Source organism: Gracilinanus agilis, chromosome 2 (assembly GCF_016433145.1).
Source record: "Gracilinanus agilis isolate LMUSP501 chromosome 2, AgileGrace, whole genome shotgun sequence".
In the NCBI taxonomy this organism is placed as follows: domain Eukaryota; kingdom Metazoa; phylum Chordata; class Mammalia; order Didelphimorphia; family Didelphidae; genus Gracilinanus; species Gracilinanus agilis.
This window is the reverse complement of record NC_058131.1, coordinates 679,352,228-679,375,768: the sequence shown is the minus strand read 5'-3', so window position 1 is coordinate 679,375,768 and position 23,541 is coordinate 679,352,228. Positions and strand designations below refer to the sequence as shown.

Genomic DNA, 23,541 nt, shown 5'->3' with positions numbered 1-23,541 from the left:
TTTTTTTTAAGTTCATTTAAGTCTCATATTGATTATGAGAGGACAAGAGGTTGAATTTTGGCAACTTAGCCTCTAAAATGCTTACAGGATCATAATAAATTCAGAATAATAGCACCATGTTTTTGTTTTATCAGAGGTGAGTAAGAATTGGAGCTTAGAGTCTTGAAGAAAAGCATTCACGTTTCAGAGTCCTAAATTCTGTTTTAGGGATAGATAGCTTTGTTAGCCTTGGTATAACAGAACAACAGTTTGTAATTACTCTTCCCTTCCTTCAAACATTAGCCAGAATCTTGACAACATATTTGGAAGATGGCAATAAGGGATTTGGGTGCTCCCTTGGAACTTTAGATTAATTTTAAAATTGACAAAGAATACTAAGTTTGCTGAGTAATAAAACTGGCAAAGAGCTTTTTTCAGCAATAATTTATTTAATTGATATTCTCTGAATAGGAGCTTCAAATTATACTTCCTTTTATCACCAAACAAATTCCAGTATTATAACCTTAAAGGTTGCAATTATTAAAGCAAATAGGGAGGCATTTGATTGAGCACACCATACTGCAAAAAGTGCAGAAAAAAATGTTGCCAAATGGTATTTTGAAAAAATGATGGGAAGGTGGGGGAGCAGAATGAAGCTGACAACAGAAGTGATGACATCAGAGAGAGAAAGAAGAAAACTGAGGAGTGAGTTCTCCAACACTAAAACACTTCCCCCATTTCTCCAAAAAAATTTTTTTTAATTCTTCTTTCTATATATGTTATAGAATTGTAACTTTAATCTAATGGAAAACATTGAGATTCTCAGATTTATTCTACTAAGTAATTCAAAGACAGCTTTTTCTGTCATTCTCAAGGCCAGATTTCCACTTCCCAGGTATTCACTGATTTTCAGGAATTCTAGCTTCTTACATTTCTGGTCAAGTTTGAGTTCTACAAACCTGTTCTTTCTTCCTGACTTTTGAAACTTGCAGCTTTCAATCTATGTGAAGTTTTTTGGGGAGGGTGTTATTTTCTAGGTTCATTATGCATGGAAATCTGTTATCGCAGATGACTAACTTTGCATTTTTATCAAGCCTCCAAAGTCTGTTAACACTAGTTGACTGGTTTCTGAGATATTAAATAAGTAATATCAGGAATATCAGGTGTTAAAGTGCAGAATAAAGGCTTTTATAATTTAACTCAGTATAAAAATCAAGATTGGTCCATGAACTGGTTTCTAATGATTCCTTTGCTTTACTCGGTTGAATTTAACTGATTTAGAGTGTATTAGCTGAGTTTTAGAGACATGGCACTAATATGAAATTGGGGGTGGGGATTACAAGAAAGAAGGACCTTGTCCTTCTTTGACAAGCCCCTATATAATGTTCTTCCCAAGAAAACAGGATTACCTACACTAGAGTGAGCATCAATGTGGTTTCCTCCAGCTGATCCTAAGAGACTTTCCTTATCTTCCCTGTCCAAGTTTAGACTCAGTACTTGACAAACTTATCAGGACTGGAGGATTGACAATGAACCAGACTTGTATTTATATTCCTTATCCTATCCAAAGTACATTTGATTTTGAATGTGAAACATTGGGTAAAAAGACTAGCCCACACTGAAGTGAACTTGCTCATTATTTAAATTAGAGTACTTTGAGCCCCTTTTGGAGGTGGACACATTCTTTTAGGGAAAAGCCAAGTGAGCACTTTGCTTCTTTTTTATACTAAATAGCTTCTTTTCTAATAAGGACTGTCTCATTTCCTGTAAATCTTTATAGAATGTGTGGTGGCCACATAAAATTTCTCCCAAACAGTGCCAGAAATTTCCTTCCCAATATTGGGGTGATGGAGCTTTTATGTGAGAAGAATACATGTAAAATTTATATAATTTCCATTACATAGAAAATGATACACTTATTATACACTCCTTGTTTCCTTGAGTAAAAAATAAGCATAGAAGTCATTCAGTCACTAGGTTGTGTAAAATTCGATAAATTACTAATCGGTTTCTTCTTCAGCTTCAGGGTCTTCGGGAAAAGGAAGCCGACCTCCAGACACAGGATCTGACTACAAGCCTCCGATGAGCGGTAAAACCTTCCCTCCACTAGTTCAGTATCTCATAAAATTGTTCAGGAGTCTGTTGTTCTTCTGTTTCTTAAATTTAGAAGGTCTGGATGTAAGCATGTCCAAAGTGATTTGATAACTTACTCCATCCTAATCAATGGGCACATGAACATTTATTAAATTAAGATGAAGGCTTGAGTTCCCATCCTAATTCTCTCAGTCGCTGCATTCCTGGATTCATGACTCAGACCCCGGTTCTCCTTGGGATCTTCCCTTAGCCATCCCCGCCCGGGCCCTCAGAAGGTAGGCAGGGCGAGGCTTAACTCGCTTTTTGTGGAGGAGGAAACAGAGGCTCAGGGAGTTCTGTGGCTCTCTCAAGGTCACCCTGGAGCGAAGACCAGGCTCTTAGCTGGCTGCCAGCGTTCTTTCCGCTGCAAACCTGGCCCTTCAGCCCCTCCTATTTACGTTTCTCTTTGGTGCTTGGTGGCACCCCCTGCTGCCCTTCCCCGCAGATTTCAAAGGTTCCCATGAACTTGGATGGAGGGAAAAACAGATCTTTATTTTCACTAATCTCTCTATTATAAATTCTTAAAAACAGCCTTTTCTTGAGTAGAGGGTCCAGAAGCTCCATCCGAGTGGAGAGGAGTCCATGACCACGAAGAACCCGCTTTAGCGCCTCTCCTGATGGGGGCGGGGGGTGTCCTCGTGGAGGGTCCAGGAGGTGGCAGTGAGGAGGAAAAGCCTTCTCCAGACAAAAACAAGGAAAAGTAGTGCCCTCGGAGGGGAGACAGAGGGTCATCCAGAAAGCCAATGGGGCCGGCCTCAGGACTGTAGGAAGAGGAATGGCGAAAGGTAGAAGCGGAGAAGTAAGGGGGCGCCATGTTGGGATGGCATTAAATGCTGGTGGAGGACTTTGCATTTGGTCCTGGAAGTCACAGGGAACCCCTGGAGACTATTAACCGGGAAAGCAGCGTTTGGGCAGGTGAGTGCAGGGTGGATTGTAAAGGGATGGCCGTGACCAGGAAACCAAGCAGGAGGCTGTCACGGGGTGACGAGGCCCCGAATCAGGGTGGTGGCAGCCGGGGAGGGAGGCAGGAGACCTCGTAGAGAGAATGGCTGAGGCTTGAGTTGGGATGTTAGAACCAAGAAGAGAGGCCGACTCCAGAGGGGCCAGTCCTGGTGCCTGGAAAGAGGCGGCCTGCCCGGCAGCCCCGGGCACATCAGAAGAGGGAGACTCCGGGAGAAAGGCCGGATGTGCCATTTCAGTTGCTGCAGTGTTTAAATAGTAGAGATTTAGCTCTAGTCTGGCTCTACGGATAGATCTGTAAGTGAGAAAGGGAGGCTGGCCCAGAGGCCATGGCAGGGGAGGGAGCGTGAGGGCAGAGAGCAGCTCGGCCTCTCCTCCCCTGACCAGTGGTGTGAAGGCAATTCTTAAGGGAGCCCAGCCCCTTCGGCCACTTGTACGTTTATGGCATAGGCCATGGGAAGGGCCACGACAGGAGACCCGGAGAGAACGTGGGGGAAGCAGAGTGACCCCCGCACGGCCCCTCGCCTTAGCCTACCTCAGTTTCCTCAACTGTGAAATGGAGATGGTGGCAGCCCCCACCTCTCGTCACGGTGCCCGGCTGTGCCTGACAGGACAGACGTGCAGAGACGAGCCGGGCCCCTTGGGAAGTCCCCGGACGCAGCGTCTGCCCACGTCCCAGCGCCGGCAGATGGAAGGCTGAGCTGCCCGGCCAGACATCCAGCCTTCCAAAAGGAACACCACCGCCACCATCTTAGCCGGTGTGAGGCGCTGCCGATCCCCCCTTTACAGGGAGAGGCGAGGGCCTTCCCCAGGGTCCCTGCCTGCTGCTTCCCAACACTCTGGAATGGCTCGGAGGGCCGCGTCGTCCCTGCCCCTGGCCTGGGGTCCCCCCCACACCTCCAGGGTCAGGACCGCCTTGTTTTCAGGGGCTCACCAGAGGCGATTCGGAATGCAGAGGCTCCCTCCATCTCGTCCTCGGTGCGGAGCCCTGGGCCAGGGCTGCAGGGAGGCCGGGGTCAGGCCGGGTCAGCCTCTGGGCCAGGCAGAGGCCCTACAGGAGGGCAGCCAGCAGGGCAGGCCTGAGGCCCCTGGAGCCCCGGCCTCGCCTCACACACATTCCCTGGCCGCTGCGCTCTGCTGGAGGGACAGACGGCCAGAAGACCAACTCACACCCGGGGGGAGACCAGGAACGGCAGAATGGGCGTGCCAGCAGCCCCCCGAGTTCTGCTCTGGGCCTTGACGGCTCCCGAGGGGGGCCCTTCAACCGGGCTGACTGTTAGAGGCTCATTGGAGGCCGGCAGAGACACCTCCTGGAGGAAGGCCAGACATTAGCAAACAGGCCGAAGCCGTTCGGGTGTGCTGAGGGCCCAGGAGGGCCGCCATCCCGGAGCCCCTCCTCTGCGCCGAGCTCCATCCCCCAGAGACGGCTGCGCCTCGTGCGCCGACCCAGCAGGGACAGGAGGCGGCCCGGAAGCAGCTCAGTAAAAGGAAGAAAACTGAGCGATGGCGAGAGTGCAAGAGAAGAGGCGGCCAGGGCCGGGGCGGGCCAGGGGCCTCCCTTTGCCTTTGGGGCTCTTCTGCGCTCTTCTCCCCTCCTGGCACCCTGCGGTCCTCCTGGGCCCAGAGCGCTCTGGTCTCCCGTCCGCCTCCTCCTTGTGCAGGAGGCATTTCCAGCCCCAGCGTGTGTGCCTCGTGGGCCCGGCGGCTGCCAGGTCCTTCCCTCCTCACAGCTGCGGCTCGCCGCCTGCCTGGCTCTCACCCAAGAGTGAGGGACGCGCCTCCGCCGATGCGCTTGGGACATCGCCTGGCCTGGGGAGGTTTGCTGAGATGGGGGGGGGGGTCACACTCTTGTCCCGGGGCTCGTCCCCGGCCTCAGCCGGGCCTTCCTCTCTGCATCAGGGCCTGCCGTGCTTGAAATACACGTTCATTCTTGCAAGCCGAGTGAGCAGCCGGTACAGGAAGGAGTCCAGGACGTCCGAAGACGCGCAGTCCTGTCTCCTCGAGGGGCTGCAGGGTTTCCTTGAAGTCCTCGGGCGCCCTTTCCAGAGGGGGAGAGGCTGCCATTTCAGGCTTTGCCAGTGGTGTGGATAAAGGCCCGGAGGTGGTAGCTGTTGGGGGGGGGGGGGGATGCAAGGGCCCTGAATGGCCTGGCCAGGACTTTGGAATGCCACGTGGCTAAGGCAGGGAGGACTGCGGGGGCTGGAGCAGGAATGTGGAGGTCGGCCTCAGCGGTTCCCGGGGGAAGAGAGGCCGCAGCGCATTCAGGGCCGGCCGGGAGGAACCTTGGCAGAGATGGGCCGGAGCCTGCAAAGCACAGCCTCCTCCGTTGGGTGGGAGGCACATCTGGCCCTGGGAAGTGAGAGCGGAGGCCGGGAGCCTCGGGGACTCTTCAGAAAAGCAGGAAGCTGGCGGCATGTGGAGGCTGTATTGGGAGGAGGCCAGGAAGAGGCCTGATCCCGCCCTGGGAGCCGAGGCCCACCGGGCTTTCTCTGGAGGCTTCCAGCAAGGTCTTTGACAGCTCAGCCTCGCGGTCGCACGAGGCATCCAGAGAATGGCCGGAGCCGCGTGTGGCTCAGCCCAGGGGCCCGTCGGGAAGGCGCTCTTCCTTCTGGTGAAGATCAGGAACTGTTCCGCCATTTCACGCCTCCGTGGCTGCCGCCTGCCGCCTTGGCCGAGTCAAAGGAAACACCCCGTTTTGTCTGTTGGAAAGTGGGAAGGAGGGAAGGTTTGGACTGGGTGCTTGTCTTAGTTTTGAGCAGGTGCCTCTTCGGCACGATGGCCGTTGAGGGCAGCAAAGCGCCAGCCTGGGAGTCGGCTCCCGCCCCTTCCTGGCTTAGTGGCCTCAGGAGCCCTCCGAGCCTCTGTTTCCCCCTCAGCCAGTCTAAGATCAGCCTCCCCTGCCTCCGCGTCCCCTGAAAGCTGTCAGACGGAAATGCTGTTTCCAGCAGCCGCCTCGCTTATCTGGAGGTTGGGGGGAGCCAACAGAAGTGCCCTCCGCGCGCTGCAGCCTCTTTATTGTCCTGAGGGGTGTTCTGAGAGCCAGCAGAGGCCAGCCTCGACGGGCGGCTCCCGTGGGGCTCTGTAGGGATGCCTTCTGCACGCATGACCCGGCCTTTGTCTCTCTGCAGGCAGCAACAGCCCCCACGGAAGCCCCACCTCCCCTCTGGACAGCAACATGCTCCTGGTCATCATCGTCTCCATCGGCGTCATCACCATCGTGGTGGTGGTGATCATCGCCGTGTTCTGCACCCGCCGCACGACCTCTCACCAGAAAAAGTGAGCTCCGTCCTGGGCACGGCCAGGGGAGGGGGGCGAGGGACCAGAGAGAAGAAAAGGCACCGTTTTCATTGAAGTACAGTTTGACTATGAGTTACTTCAGTCAGTAGGTTTGGGGGGCAGTGAAGGAGCAACAAAGTTCATGTCTGTGAATAAGTTAAGTAGGAAATAGCAAATCAAAATTTTTGTTCCCAAATAATTCGATAAGAAATTTTTTAATATCCTTTAAATATTGTTAGATCTGTTATACATTTCTTTGTATACACATTCATAAAGTGTGCCAAAAAAAAACAAGAAAACGGATGAATCCGTAAGAATGTGACTAATGTGCTAATGGCCAATATGAATTAATTTTAAAATATTTTTAAAGAAACAGTTTATTTCTAATAGAGCTACTTGGGAGAACTACTTGTATTAATAAATACAAACTCTATACAATTAGCACACCAGTTAGAAATTGTTGGCTAAATGTTATGTCATTGGCACTTCCAGTGGCCTCCTGTGTGATTGTAGGAGCTGAACGAAGATATTTAAGAGGTGGGGAGTGCTCGTCAGTAAGCGCCAGGAAGTGTTTTGGGCATTTCAGCATGATGATCTGGTCATTTGGTCCCTTTATAAGAATCGATTGAATCTACAGAGAAATTGGCTTCAGATTGGTTCACAGTGACCGAAACTTTCAAACTGTGTCTTTGCTCCAAAACCTCATATATACCTAAGCCCACTGCCCAGCATCCTTCTTTAGTAATTCTGTGTGTGCTACTTAAAAGTGCTTGAAATATATAAAAAACAGTTTCTTCTTCTAAATCAGTGATTCCCAAAGTGGGCGCCACCGCCCCCTGGTGGGTGCTGCAGCAATCCAGGAAGCAGTGATGGCCACAGGTTGCATTTATCTTTCCTATTAATTGCTATTAAATTTTTTAAAAAAATTAATTTCCAGGGCGCTAAGTAATATTTTTTCTGGAAAGGGGCAGTAGGCCAAAAAAGTTTGGGAACTGCTGTTCTAAATAATAATTAGGATGCCCCTGGCCCAGAGGCCTTTTTCTGTGAGACTGCAGTAAGATTGTTTTAATGTGCTCAGTTTATGTGAATAATGATTTTAAAGGATTTTCTTTTTTAGAAGCCCCACAAATGGTCACCAGTGATAGCTTCACATCATTTTTTTTCTGAGCCATGTTCTTTTGAATCTCTCTTTGTTTTGTTTGCTATTATTCTCTTTGCCTCTGCACCCTTCTTTTTTCTTTCTAGTCTTAAAATAAGTCCCCAGAAGAGAATATGTACCTTTTCTTGGTCTGCTTTGACATATATTCTGATATCTGACCCTCCCTTCCTCTGTCTTCTTAAAGTTTTTAAAATTAAATTAGTTTCCACTCTAAACCCTTTCTTCAGGAGACATCTACATTTATTGATCCAGATTCGAATATCTATGTCCCTACAAACTTAAAATATTTACTGTAGTTTCATTGTCAGTAGTTAAAATCTTGGACTCTATTTTCTACTTCAGACCTGAGATCAAACAGTCATATCCATCATGCTTTTTTTTTTTTTTAATATCAGGTATCCTGGATAATATCTGTATAGCCTATAGATTAAGAAGTACCAATTAAAAGACTAAGTACTGTAGGTAGTGTCAGAAGGCAATAACAGGTGGGGAGTGTTTCTAACAATAATGTTGCCTCCCAAAGAAGATTATTAAAAGCATTTTTTAATGCACAAAAGAGAACAGAAGGAAACACACATAAACCATCAAGCTTTGCAAGGAACAGTTGAATTTATTAATTATACTTTTTTAAAGCAAGATTTACATACTAGAGATTTGTGGTTTCACATGTAATCCTATTTTTCTGTTCTATTTTGTATGTGAAACATTCAGGTTTTTTGGCATTAAGTTCATAATTTTTTTAAAGAATAAATAACATATACATATGTATCTACAGTCCCAGCTAACTTGTGTCCCTTGTCTTAAAAAACTGATTACAAAATCTCAGAAGAGAATTCAGAGACAGATTAAACCAAACCATACCAACTGCTCAAAGACTTTAGCGAAGGGGAGCCTATTCATACACTTTGGGATAGATGACAATTAGGAAGTTTTTCCTTATGTTAGACTTTAATATGCTTCTTGGCAACATCCATCCATTCCTCCTAAGTCTGCCTTCTGGAGCCACGCAGGACAATTCAGATCCCCAACCAGGCACGTAGAAACTCCAGACTCGGGTTCTGCTGCATTCACCCTTCAAGGAAATTGAACATTAATCTTTTCTGGTCCTGATGGTGGCCCAGCAGGTTTATCCCCCTCCATTCAGTATCCCTGGAATCCATTCATCTGAGTGGGGGACTTGATGTGCGGAGCAGCCACTCACCTCCCATGAGACCCCTGAGTATGTTGGTTTCTGCTTCCTGGCCACCATTTCTGTTCAGCCTTGTCCAGACCAGAGATGATCCTTGTGACAGAGGGAGAGTTAAGTGGTTCTGCCTTCTCTGTTACCACCACAAAGAAGCAGCCTGAACTAGTCAGGAAGACCCACGTTCAAATCCCACCTCTGCCTTTGGCTCTGTGCACAGCCCCTAAAACCAACTTTGGAAATTTTACTCTAGCCTGTTCCCTTTTTACTTGTACCCCAAGATTGACTTTAAGTTTTAAGAGAGAGAGTTTCATATTGAGTTTGAAATGGCCCACTCTGACTGAATGAAGAACAAAGCCTGGCGCTTCTCTGCCAGCAGATTGCTTCAGACAGCGGAGCACTTGGCTCCCGGTCCTCTGAGGCTGGACTGAGACACACATCAGAGGGGCTCAGAAGAGGGACAGCCCAGGGAGCAGAGAACAGGAAGGAAGGCAGCCAGCTCACAGGGGCTCCCAGGAGAGGGCTGGTGCGGGAGAGCCGTGGCCGAGGGAGCCACACACGGTCAGACTGGGAACCGCCCAAGAGAGCTCCCCGACACACCTGCTATCCAGCGAGACGCTGGCTTGTGAAAGGAACAGCCGGCCACCAGTGACTGGTGCCTTTTCCTTCTCTGACCCACTTTTAGAATAATAAATACACATAAATTAAGAGAGAGTCTCCAGAGAATTTAAATCTTAACATAACAGTGACAGTGTAACTGCAGGAAGCAGGTGGTCATCAGAAAGATTAGTTGTTGCTGTTTAGACATGATAAATAATCTGAATTCTGCTGTCTCTCCGCATCAGTTTTTCTTGACGCTCCTTCATTCACTGTGCCATCCTCCTCCTGGTTCTCTGGCCACATTTTGACCAACCAGCCATTTCCCAATTGATGTGTACACACTGTTTTCTAGAGCTCCATTATGAATATGAAGGGAGGGTGCATGTGAAACCCTCCCTTCCTTGGGGGCATACCCAGAAGTGGGACTAGAGGGTCAGAGTATCAGAACTGGTTTCACATTGATTTATGTCATGTTTGTGTCAGTTCACATCAACATTGTGTTTGTCTCCCACTTCTCACAGCTGTATTCTGCTTTCGTACCTTTCTCCTTTTCCCCATCTTTTTTTCTATCTCCTGAACATGGCCTTTTAAAAACCTAACTTAGCCAGTGAGTCCAAATCTTTCTTTTTCTCCTTACTCTTAAGTGTTTCTTTGTGTGATTTTCATTCTTAAGCATTTCCAATCCTTTCTGAGTCAACTTTCGTTTAAGAATTTTAGGTCATTTCATCCATTGTCCAGGCCCACTGAAACATTTTTCCTTCTAACACTAATTCTAATCTGGAATTTTCACTTCTCTATATGGTATAAACAACAGTTCTACTGCAACAGCCAGTCCTATTTGTTGATCAAACCTGTTTTAAATGGGCAAATCTTATATTTATATATTAAAGATAAGAACCTATTTTTTTTGTTATTGACAGAAAAGTTTTGATTATTTTTCTAATTATAATTTTTTTTTCCCCTGCCATAGGAAACGAGCTGCCTGCAAATCTGTGAACGGTTCCCATAAGTACAAAGGAAATTCCAAAGATGTCAAACCTCCTGACCTTTGGATCCATCATGAGAGGCTGGAGTTAAAGCCCATTGATAAGTCTCCAGACCCAAACCCAATCATGACTGATACCCCAATCCCACGAAACTCTCAAGATATTACGCCTGTTGATAATTCCATGGACAGCAATATCCATCAAAGACGGAATTCATATAGAGGTACTATTTTTAAGTGAAAGGGTTTTTCCCACTCTGTGAGTGTAGGTTTTATTAAAATTGTCTTCAGTTCTTTATAGAATTATTTTGGTTTGGTTTGGTTTGGGACTTTTTTGCCAATGTCCAATGAATCTGTATGGTTACAGAACTTTCCTTTGATTGATCTGGGAATAATGTAAATAAGTAATGAGCCTGCAAGGAGTTTCCCTGGTCTCTTTAATTAACAAGATTAACCTTACCAAAGTTGTATTTAAAGAAAGAGATCTCATATCTTCTCCCTCATTTCCATTGAGATTCAGCTAGAATCTTCTTGGTCTGGATTATATTCAGAGTTAAAAGGTTTCAAGGGTGATATAGTCTGTGAAAGCTCCATTTTTGAAGAGGATAAGCATTGTATTATGGAGGCTAAGGATGAGGAGGATAAAGCTAAGGGACTAAGGTGGAATCAGTGTAGCAATCCCCTCCTCTCTCACTGTTAGCCACTCATACTGTGAGACTTTGAGGGGGTCCCCTAGGAAATTGGGGAACCTGGGAAAGGTGTGCCACCCCTCAGAAGTTGGAGGAAAGGCTTCCACACAGGCTGGGGAACTCAGTGTCTGTAAGAATTAAAAATGATAAAGGCTGGTATAATAATATATATTAGTATTTTAATTAAAGCCATGTTGATAGATAAAATCATTAGACCACGCGCTTGTAAGCATTCAAAACTGCCGCCTCCATACTGCCTCCTAGCCAAGCGCCTACTCGCCAAAGAAGAGAGCCACTCCCTCCTAACCCACGAGATTTAAGCGCTCCCCTGCGTCAAGACTTCGGAAACGGAAACCAGTTGGACCATGTTGGATCAAGGGAAATGTAGTTTTGATACATTTCCCTTGTCCATAGAAATATATACATTTTTAGATGGTTTTTTCCAATTTCCTTTTTACAGTGTCCCAATTCGTTGTTGCTCTGAACCAGGGCTCGCATAAGCCTCCCCACTCTGTACCCCGGGTGGTCAGGCTTAAAGATGGATCACTGCCTGATTTAGCTGCAGCACTCTTTCCCTTAACTGTCTCTCAAGTAATCCTAAACACTGTCTGACTTTTCTTGTGTTTATTCAAGATAACAAGGTAAAGGATAAGGGTGAAGGAAAATGATGGTGGTCAGTGGGTAGGTTTTCCTAAAGCTTAACCCCTTTCAGGTCCTTGGCCCTAAGGAGACCAGGTCTGTTTCAACTCAAAGCTTTACCTGCCCTTCCCACTAAGCCTATGCCCAATATCTCTAATTAGTTTGTCGATATTTGTTAAGGGTCTCTGTGAGGCAAGGTTCAAGGAAAGAGGGGGTTTAGGGATCTGCTCCCAGATGGAGTCCAGAAACCCCCAAACACTGGTTGGCACGATCTTGGACCGAGGTGATATCAAGATGGCAGTGAACAAAGGTAGCAGATCTTCCCAATTAGGTCAGGAACGCTCAAAGATGCCTTTAGTTTGCTCAGAGCTCGTCTCCCGTCCTTGAGCTCTTACCCCCGAAGACCCCCCTTCTCAGGCCAATCCTTCCCAGAACTCCCTCTGCTCTTCCAACTGTCATTTAGGCTCCTGCTCCAAGATTCTGTGCCCCCCCCCCAAGAATTCCATCCCTTGCCTCTATTCTCACAGCATATATGCATAGAACCCTGACCATGTAGTGAACATCTTTTAATGAGGGAAAAAAGTACCATTTGTTCAGAAACATTGTATTTTAGTAATATTTTGAGAACCACTTTGTTCATTAGTGTAACTAACCATTTTGTCTGTTTTTCCTGGTTCTACCACTTAAATGATTTCCAGTAAAGCTTCTAAATGGTACTGCTGGGCTGGCTACTAGGTTGTAACTAACTGATTTTTGATGTTCAGGGCATGAATCAGAGGATAGCATGTCTACGTTGGCTGGAAGGCGAGGAATGAGACCAAAAATGATGATGCCTTTTGACTCTCAGCCACCTCAACGTAAGTTTATTGTATTTTTGTCAACTCATCCACTTGTAGTGCTAGATTTGGAATGAGCTATGAGCAAATGCTGAACTTAATTTTGTCCTAATATCAATGTTCATGAATAAATTCAGTGATGATAGCTTGCAAGACTGTTAATCGCCTGCCAATCAAAAACCTGCTAAGATTCTAGTTGACACTGTTTTATAAGCAAGTATCACTTACCTGGAAGTTTTAAAAACCACTGAGGTGGTCATCCTTTCTTATGTAGTGAGGGAGTCACAGGCCAGAGAAGTAGATTGTCTACATTAAAATCAGAGCTAACCATCCCAACAAGCAGCATGTGATGGAGAAATGTAAAGAGTGAACCAACATACATGAAAGCAAGAGTTTTCTTTCTTTTTTTTTTTTAAACAGATTTTGGCCTTCCTAATAATCTATTTAACACTGATAAGCTTCTTAAAAATATTTTATTATTTTAAAGACAATAAAGTCCTTTGAACGCTTTGACTTAATGGGAATTTTAGGAAAAAATGGCTTTTTTTCCTGTGGCATGGAGTGCCATTTTAATTTAAGTAATCATGAATAATCCTTCTCCCAATGATAGGAAAGTCATTCTTACCTTGTTCCTCAGTAAGCTTAGTGAAAAGTTTATCCCCCTCTACATGTAGTTGTATCTGAGGTAGGTCCCAAAAACTTACTTAGCAAGCATGAGAATCTCTTCATCAGCTATCAGTTTCTGTTCAAGAAAAGCTATCTACTAGAACCTATGAGAATGTTTCAGGTAAAAATAGAAGGAAATTATACCTGGCACTCTAACCTCTGGCCAGAAAAGATAAAAAATGATTTGCCTTTCATGGGTACCCCACAACCATTAACATGTTCTTTTTATCACGTCATTTATTATATCTTTAGAAGTAATAAATCAACAAATTACAGTTAATTTTTATTTTGATTCAAATGATAATTCATTGTTTTCATGTATATATATATACATCATATTTATAAAGCTCATTTTTACTTTAAAAAAATAACAAAACAGTGATCATCCTTATTTCCAGATTCATTCCCAGTTTATACATGTTGGGGAAATATGGTCAACTTTATTTATTAATTATTTCAGGGATGGTGTAGTATGCTTAAGTATAAAGTCTACTAATGTATTCTTACAACTTTACTGTTGGGTGGAAGGAAAGAGCAGATGTGAGTCATCTCTCTTAATTCAATAATCCTGATAGCAGTAATCTAATTGTTGTTCCTGTTGTTGGGTTTTGAGAATCATGCAGTGCAGAACTGCATCTTAAACTAAGAGGCACCTGTGTATCCTGGTCACTAGTAGAGTGGGGTCTTCTAGCAGACTAAGCCCAGGAGCCTGAGGACTGCCCAGGGGAAAGAATTCAGCTGACCTGGCTCCTGTAGGATGTAGCAACTGGTGACATGGTGGTTGGGAAGAGGCTAAGAACCCAGAAACGCCCTGTGAAAGAAGATAGTTGTTGAGAACTTTGAGCTTTGTCTTTTGGGAGATGTTTCAATAACCTGAACTCTCCAGCGAGGATTCGGTAGGTTTATCCCTGTGTCTTCCTCTTGCTGATGCTTCAGAAGTGAAGCAGTATTTCTCTGCTGATGATGTAAAGCCTCATGTCCTCAACCCCGGCCTCCAAAGAGAAGGCTTTCTGGGAGCAGCACTGGCTCTGGCTCCCCTGCTGCACTGCCCTGTTTAAATGATTTGTAGGGACTTTCATTCTTTGGTGTACATCCTGATCCCTGAAAGATGGATTTAATTTAAAAGAAAAGCACATGACTGAGCTGCAGTCTCTTTGTTACTTTTAGGTGGCCTTTTTCATTTTTTTCCCCAAATCTATGATTTCATCAGTACCAGACAACAGTGCAGATCAGCCCCTGCTCTTCAAAAGCTGCGTGGGCCCTGAGAAGCAAAGGGACACTTGTCTTCTGGAGCCAGGTCCTGCTACCCCAGAGGCCAGCTCCACTGCTCCATGCTGCTTCTCTTGGCTAGCTTAAATAGAGAAGAGCCATCATTCCAAATTATAGGGACCCCAGCCCTGTGGTAGGCATCCAGACTTCTGGATAAGGATTTGTGGAGGAGGGGGATAAGCTAAGGCAAATGATCTAAGTCTGAGGTATGATGGACCAGCCCTGAGCCTTCCCTACTAGCTCCAAAGCAGTGGTGTAGGATGGTACCTTCTACTCGCTCATCCTCAGGCTGTATACACTAGTCTATACCTTTTCCCTCTTCAAGGTTGCCCTTGATGATTATTTTAACTTGTTTGTACCTGAATAAAGGTTAAAAACGGAGACCCAGCAACCCTTAAGCACTACCCTGATGACAAGTTATTTTCCTAAGGCTCAGAAAGGTAATAAGGCTTAATCATAGTGATCATAGAGTCCTTGTACAAAGTAAAAAAAGATGTATTATGTTTGTAGTTTAAATTCTGTGAAAATAAAAACCATTTTTAGTGCTCAGGTTGGACATTCATTCTCCCCAGACTCCAGACTTGAGTGTTTGGCTCCCATGTATAAAGCCAATTTCTTTGAAGCCATCTCCTATAGAAGGCTCCTTTATTAAGAATTATGTTCACTTTCTTAAAAGACCATGAATTCCCTCAAACTTTAAATTCATATTCCACACCCAGAGTAGCCAACTCTTCTCAAGCCCCTATCAGACAAAGTATAGAGATGAGCAAAGATTCCAGGCAAATCTCAAAACAATGGTATGTTTAAATGAAAGCAAGAGATTCTCTGTCTATGAATTGACTCTAGCAAGGATTGCTGGTTAAGCTGATGGCATAGAAAAAACCTCTTGAGTTATGCTTTGGGTACCAGATTATACCATTTTGTATGTATTACAGATGTACCACCATTCTTTCATACAGTCAACTAATATTCATCAAGTGTCTTGCACTTCAGCTAAAAAAATAGCAGAATGGTTTAATAATTTCCTTGAAGAAAGAACTTCTATTTTTATATGCCTTTACAGCATATGAGAAACAGCTAAAATAGCATTTGTATTGCAAGTAGTTTTCATAGAGAATGTTGACATGAAAATTAATGCAAAACAATAAATAACTGTCCCTTTTCATAGGGCCTTGAATTGTTGGATCATATGTTGGGAGGGAAGTGACTGGTTGTAAAGTTACTGTAATGTATGTGTGTCTGTGAAGGTATGTTAAGCATTTTTCTGTCTTGTGTTCATCCACAGCTGTGATTAGTGCCCATCCCATCCATTCCCTCGATAACCCTCACCATCATTTCCACTCCAGCAGCCTCGCCTCTCCGACCCGCAACCATCTCCACCTTCAGGGCAGCCCATGGCCCATTGGCACATCCTTGTCCCATTCAGACAGGGCTAATTCCACAGGTGAGAGATGAGTATTCAGGCCCAGCAAGAATCCATCCATAAAGAATTGGGGGAAATAAAATGTTCAAGAATTTATGAGAATCCCGGCCTAGTCATGGGTTTTGGGAGCTTTCCTCACCCTTCTGTTGCAGATGAGCATCACACATGCTGTACAAAACTAAGATTTTCCTAAACTGATTCTTTTTGTCTCTAAAATTCACCTCCAACATTTTTCCCCTGTTTTGATTGTTCACTGAAAGGTATGTGACTAAAAGATAACCTCCCTTTTCTAAGAGCATAAACTTGCATCTTTCTTCAGTACTTCCCTTCACTGTTTATTTCTCCTTTTTTTTAAATCCATGAAAACTTAGAAAGAAAAAGCATAATTAATTGTTACCCGATATTTACAAATGGGAGTTTTTTCCTTTTAGATATATTGTAAAATCGGATAAGTCAGCAGGATAAGTAACATAGTAAACTGGGTCTCCCTTGGGATTCAGTTCAATTCTTGAAATTGTTTTGACATCTCTGAGAACATCAGGAATGCCGGGCCTATGAGAGCAGGAAGACCAGCCTGCCAGTCTTGGGCAGCAGCAGCAGCAAGGGTGCCCCCTCTGCACCATTCCAGACATTCACCTTGGTTTTGTGTTGAGTGATAGACGAGCCTCCAATGTGGGGCTCACTTGAAGAGCACAGGCCTGAGCCAGACAGCCTGAAGTTAGCAGAAAGCCTCATTCACTAACAGTATCTCAGCTTGGAAATCAGTCAGCAACGTTTATTGTGTGCCAGGCACTGGGCTGAATGGGAGGGATGCAGGGAAAAAGCAAAAAACCGACAGTCTAATGAGGGGGAGTCATGTTACAGAAACCACAGAGCATGGGATCAAGAGTCCTGAGAAGAGAGTGGGCGGTCAGCAGGTGAAAGGTCACAGTGCTCAAGGGGTCTTTTCCGTATTCATTGGACCTTTTACTATGGAGGATACTTTGTCTTTGTGTCTGTGTGGCAGGCGTGGCATTTCTTCATTTGAAACCTGCTTAGCATTAATCGTGATCATGTAAGAGTACAAAAAAGTTTTAACAGTAATAGTAGGAAAATAATGCTGCCCTCCACACAGAAAATTCAGTACATGAAAATCCATTTACCAATGGAAAAATTAGAAGTAATAGTCTACTTTCAAAAGGATTCTTTAGAAAAGAGATTGCCTCACTGTGCTTCTAAAGTAGCAGGCTTTTAATTCATTTAAATAACTTGGACACAGTAACTTTCAGAGGCAAAAGAAAGGGAATGAGAAATAGGTTCTGATGTATAAAAATATACTTTACACCTTTTCACAATCCCATTCTTCTTTTTTAGGACCTTTGCTTTTATCCATCTGTCAATATATGGTTTCAGGAAGTTTTATAAGGGGTTTCACTAAAATGTTACTTTTTTGGTCAATTTTTCAAAGGATCTTCAACCTTTTTTAATCCTAAGCATCAAAACCCCAGGGTCTTATAGGAGGATGGGCCACCTTGGCCTGTACAGAAGCACCCCCCACCACTGTGTTTGTTGGAAGGAAGAGGCGCCCACTGCCTCCCAAGAGCCCCCCTGTATTTCAGAAGAGTGTTGATTGGTAAGAGACTTTTTCTGACATGGGAGCCTAAATTTGCCTCTTGCCATTTTCTCCCATTGCAAGAAAGACAAGTCTGGGCACCTTTCACATACTTGAAGACTGTGAATGAGCCTCTCTCAAAACACATCCTCAGTTTATTAAATGGATGGACTTGAGGCTCTTCCCTCATCCTGGTTGTCCTCCTGCACATTCTCCAGCGTATTATTAGTGGCCTCCTCAAGAGCTGAAAAATACTCTCCTTGTGGTAGGATTATCTCTTCCTTGATCTTCACCACCCTAGGCCCTTCTTGGCATTGCCTCACATCATGTCGGCTTTCTTAGGGGAAGGGAGGAGAGAGAGAATGAGCATTTATTACGTCCTCTGCTAGGGACGGGGCTCAGTGCTTCGCCACATCTCATTCGATCCTTGGACACCATTACAACCTCCCGTTTTACAGTTGAGGAAACTGAGGCAAATCTGAGTGGCTTGACCTGGGTCACACAGCTAGGAAGTATCCATGGCCTCATCTGAACTCTGATTTTCCTGGCTCCAGCACCCGCTGCTCTATCCACTGGGCCACCCAGCTGCCGTTATCACATCCAGATTGTTCCCTCATGTGGCGTTTTCCGTCTCCTAAAACCTCCAGTTCTTTTTCACCTTCGGTGCCTCGGCACAGCTTCCCCTTTCCTTTCCTTCGGGGCTGCCTCCATCTCAGGAGGGATGCCTGGTATTTGTTTTCATGTGGACAGACCTGAGCTTCTGTGGCTAGGAGGAAAGACCTGCACAGAAGGCTGCCCACACTCAGAGACACAGTGATGCAGAAGACCGAACAGCAACCTCCGTGGAGGTTTTTTTATTTTGAGGAATATTTCCCAATTGCATTTTAATCTGATCAGGCTGCTCCCAGAGGTGTTGCTCCCTGGGCCATAGAGAGCCGCTGCTCATAATGGGGCTGGGCCTGGGGCAAAGAGGAAGGTGGCAGCCACGAGCCCAGGGTCTCCTTGGATGGAGCAGAATCACAGAGCTGGCCCCCCCTTCTCCACCTGCCCCCACCCCGTCTTAGGTTTCCTGTCTGCGTGGCACAGTGAGGGGAGCTGGCATTCGGGCCGCTCTCGGGCATTCACACATTCTCTCACTGGATAAAGCTTAGCCGTCGCCTAGGCTTCACCACTGAAATGTGCCACAAAGACAAGATGGGAATCGATTGTCGAGGAGAAGGTCTCTCCTCTAGCTCAGACAGACTCCCCCACTTGCTCCCCAGGTGCCGGAGCCTCTGTTTCCTCTGGCCTCGTAAAGGCCCCTTCCAGCTCTGACTGTTTCCATTCATCCCCACTGACCCTCTTCCCCACGAGGTTCACCCGGCTGCCCATCTTGCCTGTCATAGCCCAGCTTTGTGTGATCCCCAGGTTGTACGCAAGCAGTCCTTGTCATTGTCCAGGCCCGCTGGTCATAGTGGCCTGGGGCTGACCCTCAGAGACCAGAAACCAACAGGCAGGTAGAGGAGACAGGCAGGTAGAGGAGACCGCCAGGAGGACAGAAGCCGAGGGGCTCCAGGGCCTAGAGGAGACCACCAGGAGGATGGAAGCTGAGGGTTTCTTGGGAAGGCAGGAAGAAAGGGCTCTTCAGGGGTGGTCTGTTGGCAAGCCTGCACCCAGAGCTCCTTCCATGGAAGAGAAGACTCCGCTACCTTCAGGTATTTGAAGGGCTTATCCTGTGGAAGAAGGAGAGATTGGCGAGAACAACGGGTAGTACTAGGAGCCATGAGATGTCAAGGAAAGCTCCCCAACAATTTGAGATGTCCCATGGTCTGAGAAGGCTGTGCATTCCCCTCACCAGAGGTCTCTAGCAAAAGCAAAGCATCCTGGCTTCAGGAGATTCTCCTCCAAGCACAGGCTGGCTTCAGTGCCTCTGAAGTCCTTTCCCACTCAGTGAGTATGCTGGGACTCCTGTCCAGAACTCTGGGGTCAGGGACTGGGAGCCTCCTAAATGTTTGCTAAGTAAAGGTGGTTAGAGTAAAACACAGAAGTGATTATCTAAAGCTGTAGAACAATTGGGGAGAATTAAGAACCATTAGCTTTTATTTGTCAGGGGCTTTAGCCATTAGAAACCTTTTTTGTTTAGGCTTCCCTTACCTCTTTTTCCTCATCTGCTTACCTCAGAGAAATTCTAGTCTCTCTCCCAGTTTCATATCCCCCCAATCCCCAAAGCGGGGATGTTCCCATCCCCAAGCCTCTGGCCTTGGCCCTTCCCTCTTCTCTCTCTAGACTTTCTCATTCAACGGCCTCATCCCTTCCCTGATTCCAGCTACATTTGTCCAAACACACACCAAAGATGCAACTTCTTTCAAAGGACTCCAGTGTAAAGGCTTCCCTGTCTTCTCCCTGACCTGGAACCCTCCGTGGCAGCTGCCTGCTGGACGTCATCACCCTGGTGCCCTGTGCTTGTCTCACCCTCGCTGTGTCCCGGCCAGTGCTGTCCCCAATTGGCCAGCCACTGCCCCACTTCCATACACCCGCTTGGTGGCCAAGACCAATGCAGCCACCTCATCTGTCTTCTCACCCCCTGCCGTGGGCTTTTGTCAGGCTCCTCCTGTCTCTCCCAGGATAACTGCCACAGTGTCCTGACTGCCTTCCTAGCCGGATGTGACCACATCCCTCCTTAGCATCATCTGTGAGAGCCTCGTGTTCCTGACCTGGGTCCGTGCTGCTCCCCGCCTTTCTCGTCCCCCTCCCCCTGGGGACCCCCTTCTCGCTCCTGCCAGCTCTGGTCATCTTCCCCTTCGTGCTTCATTTTACTCTGTTTGGATGTTTCTCCTACACTTGCTCCAGCCCAGAGTGTATCCCAGTTATTTCTAGGTTTTCTCTGCCATGTGCCCCGATAGATGAGTGTCGGTGCCTTCAGAGAAGAGTCTGCCTGGTGCCTTGTAAAGTGTCAGCCAAGGGGGAGAAGAACAGGCCAGATCTTGGCGCTGTTGGGGGTTTCAGAGTGGCCCATCTTGAATGTCACACCGTTACAAATTAGTTCCTTTGGGAAAAGCAGCATTCCGAGTAGTCTGGATGACGAATTTAGGCCCCCCCCCCCCCCAATTAGAAATGGCCAAAAGCCTAAGGTTTAACTTTTCCTGAGCCAAGAATTGCTCATGTTTCTCCCTTTTTTTGGCTATAGAATCTGTTCGGAATACCCCCAGTACGGACACCTTGCCAGCTTCCTCGTCTCAGACGTGCTGTACTGACCATCCAGACCCAGAGGGTGCCCCCAGCTCCTCTTATTTGGCCAGTGCCCAGGAAGAAGGCTCCGGCCCCAATCTTCCTACAGCCCACGTCCGGCCCTCTCATCCCCTAAAGAGCTTCGCTGTGCCAGCAGTTCCACCTCCAGGGCCTCCTACCTATGACCCTGCCTTACCAAGCACACCGTTACTGTCCCAGCAAGGTAAGGGGGAACTTGGGGCCCGAGCCTCGGGGTGACAGCTGCCTGGCGGGGTGGGGGGTGGCTCTTCACCCACAAGCTGGCGGATGGGATCATTTCCCACCAGATTGGTTCACAGGGACGTCAGCCCCACCCGAGGTCGTCGAGCCCCTCCCTCCCTCCTTGGGAGAGGGCTCGAGGGCCCCACAAACGGGAGTCGCGCCCCTGTACCTGCCGAGGCCGGGACTAAGCACCTTCCTGATGGTGCGAACGTTTGTCCTCAGCTCCCAACCATCACCTCCACTCCGTGAAGACAGCGTCCATCGGGACGTTGGGGAGAAGCCGGCCTCCCATGCCAGTGATCGTTCCCAGCGCCCCGGACGTGCAAGAGACCACCAGGATGCTGGACGACTCGGAGAGTGTAAGTGGGCCGTCCGCCACTCGGCTCCCCCGTGAGCTTCTGGCACGGAGCGCCAATCCGTCCCCTTCCAGCCCCGTCCCGTGGTCCCCCTCAGCCCCCCAGTCATCGCTCACCCCACATGAGCATCCGCTCTGGGGGGCAGCATTTGTAGATGGAAAATCTGACGGACTTTTGTCTCCTCAATTGCTGCCCCAGGCTGGACACTAAAAACTAATTTCCATTCGCTAACTGGGTCAGAATCCCCAAGTGTTCCCTTGCCTGAATTGGGCTGTGGGCACCGGGAGGTAGATTAGGCGGGGGTGGCAGGCAGGCCCTCTGCGGAGAGTCCCCCAGGCCGGGCCGGGCTTGGGCCAGGATCGAGGCTTTCCATCAGCCCCCGCAGCACAAAGCGGGCTAGAAGATCCTTTGTGGCCAGTCTGTGGCTGTCAGAAGTGAGTGGGAGAAAAGGAAGGCGAGATCTGGAGAGGATGCCCTCTCGGCCTCCCTCCTCCCGCAGGCCCCAGGTGCCCCCGAGCTGCCCACTGACCCCTGGGAGCAGCCAGCCAGGGCAGCTTGAGGACAGACCAGGCTAGTCAGAGCTTCGAGCCAGAACTCTTGGGGGAGGAGTTGGTTTTCGTCACTTGTCTTCAGATTCTCAAGTTGCCTAAAATCTTCTTTAAAGAAATAACCTGCGTGTTTGGCATTTCTAATATAAATGAACGGCCAGATGCCCGGGAGCTTCCCTCTGCCCACCCCCGCCCCACCGGCTCCTCGGCCCAACAGGCCGCAGCTTCCCCGCTGGCCCAGCGTCTGTCCGTCAGGCTCGTTCTCGTGTCCCATAGGACTGACCGAGGGCTTCTCCCCTCGCCTCCCCGGCTCCCTTAGGGATGTGTCACCCCCCTTTACAGCCTCAGGCCTCTCGGCTCCCCTTTCCTTTGATCCCCATCTGAGGGATCCCGGTTAGATCTGTTGCGTGTCTCCCTTCACATGGATTTTAGCCCAGCCCCAAGTTCAGGCCGTCCTCACTCGCACCCAGACCGTGGCAATAACTTCCCAGCTGGCCTTGACCCTCCTTCTTGAAACCTCCTCTGACTCGGTCACCCTCTGCTCAGGAAGCCCCACCAACCCCTCTGGTCTCCACGGCCCCCAGCCTGCCCCCACTGCTGTCTACACTGCCCTTCTGTCTCCTGCCTGGGCCCAAACCCGAGCCCCACTTCTCTGCCCTCCGCCTCGTGGCCTCCCTCCTGCTCTCCAAGGTTCCGGGCCTCGCTGGCTGACCCATGGCCGTGGGGAGGGCGCAGAGCAGGGGCTGGAGGTCTGCGGCGTGTGGAGGACCCTGACCAGGGGCCCGCACTCACTTGTGACCTTTTCCACAGAGCTATGAACCGGACGAGCTGACCAAAGAGATGGCCCACCTGGAAGGACTAATGAAGGACCTTAATGCCATCACGACGGCGTGAGCGCCTCCAGCCAGACGGGACTCCAGACCCCATTCCCGGAGCCTCGGCACTGGGCCTTGGAGCGAGGACTTGTACAGAGTAGGAGAAGCCAGCACACGCCCAGGTGACCCCGCGCCGTGCCGCCCGGCCCTCTGCCTCCGAGGCCTCGGGGAGTCCTGGGGAAAGGCCGCCTCCGGGCCGAGCTTCCCGCCAGGCTCCGCTCGGCACCGTGCTGGCGCCGCCCTTATCGAGTATCGGACCTTGGCATTTGTGTACAATTTATTTGTTTCTTATTTTATTTTATCTTTTTTTAAAAAAAAAAGGGAAAACCTTTTATGTAATCCAAAAAAGAAAGAAAAACTAGAGTGTTGTTTTCCACAGCCTGGCCTGACATTTGACTGCTTGTTTCTCTTGTGTATGGAAAATCATTGACAGTGTGGCTTGTTCTGGGGTTCTGTTTGTTCTGGTTCTGAGTGATCTGTCCTCGCCAACAGTCAGTCCATCACTTGGGAGGGAGGGGGGCCAGTGGGAGGGATGTTGCATTGCTATTTGTAAGCTTTTTTATTATTATTATTATTTTTTTATTATAATTATTAAAGGCCTGACTTTCTCCTCTCATCACTGTGAGATTACAGATCTGTTTGAATGAAATGTAACCATGAAAGACTTGTTGTCACTTTTTGTGCAGTTTCCGTATTGGGGAGGGTTTGGGGAGGGGGAGGAAGCGGAGGGAAGGGAGGGCCGTCACTGTTTCCGGTTTTGTCCTCTTCCCGCATCCTGCAGCGTTGGGAAGCCTCACGGCCTCCGGTGTTCCTCGTTGGCACTCCATTTCGTTTGAATTGGGTTAAGAAATGCTCTTCCTTTAGCCTAGGCCGCCGTCAGAACCTCGTCGAAGGCCGAGGGGCTCC

The 23,541-nt window shown here is 47.8% G+C and overlaps 1 protein-coding gene across 1 annotated transcript in view; it reads left to right on the top strand.

The window, feature by feature from the left end:
• Positions 1-23,297, top strand: part of NEO1 (neogenin 1) — a 199,360-nt gene extending 176,063 nt beyond the window's left edge. Inside the window, exons 21-28 of the mRNA XM_044660264.1 lie at positions 2,000-2,068; positions 6,201-6,348; positions 10,261-10,499; positions 12,368-12,460; positions 15,660-15,818; positions 20,555-20,818; positions 21,079-21,215; positions 22,571-23,297. Of these exons, the coding sequence (XP_044516199.1) occupies positions 2,000-2,068; positions 6,201-6,348; positions 10,261-10,499; positions 12,368-12,460; positions 15,660-15,818; positions 20,555-20,818; positions 21,079-21,215; positions 22,571-22,654 (1,193 nt within the window). The 3' untranslated portion in view covers positions 22,655-23,297. The remainder of the gene's footprint in view (positions 1-1,999; positions 2,069-6,200; positions 6,349-10,260; positions 10,500-12,367; positions 12,461-15,659; positions 15,819-20,554; positions 20,819-21,078; positions 21,216-22,570) is intronic.
• The last annotated feature ends 244 nt before the right edge of the window (positions 23,298-23,541 follow it).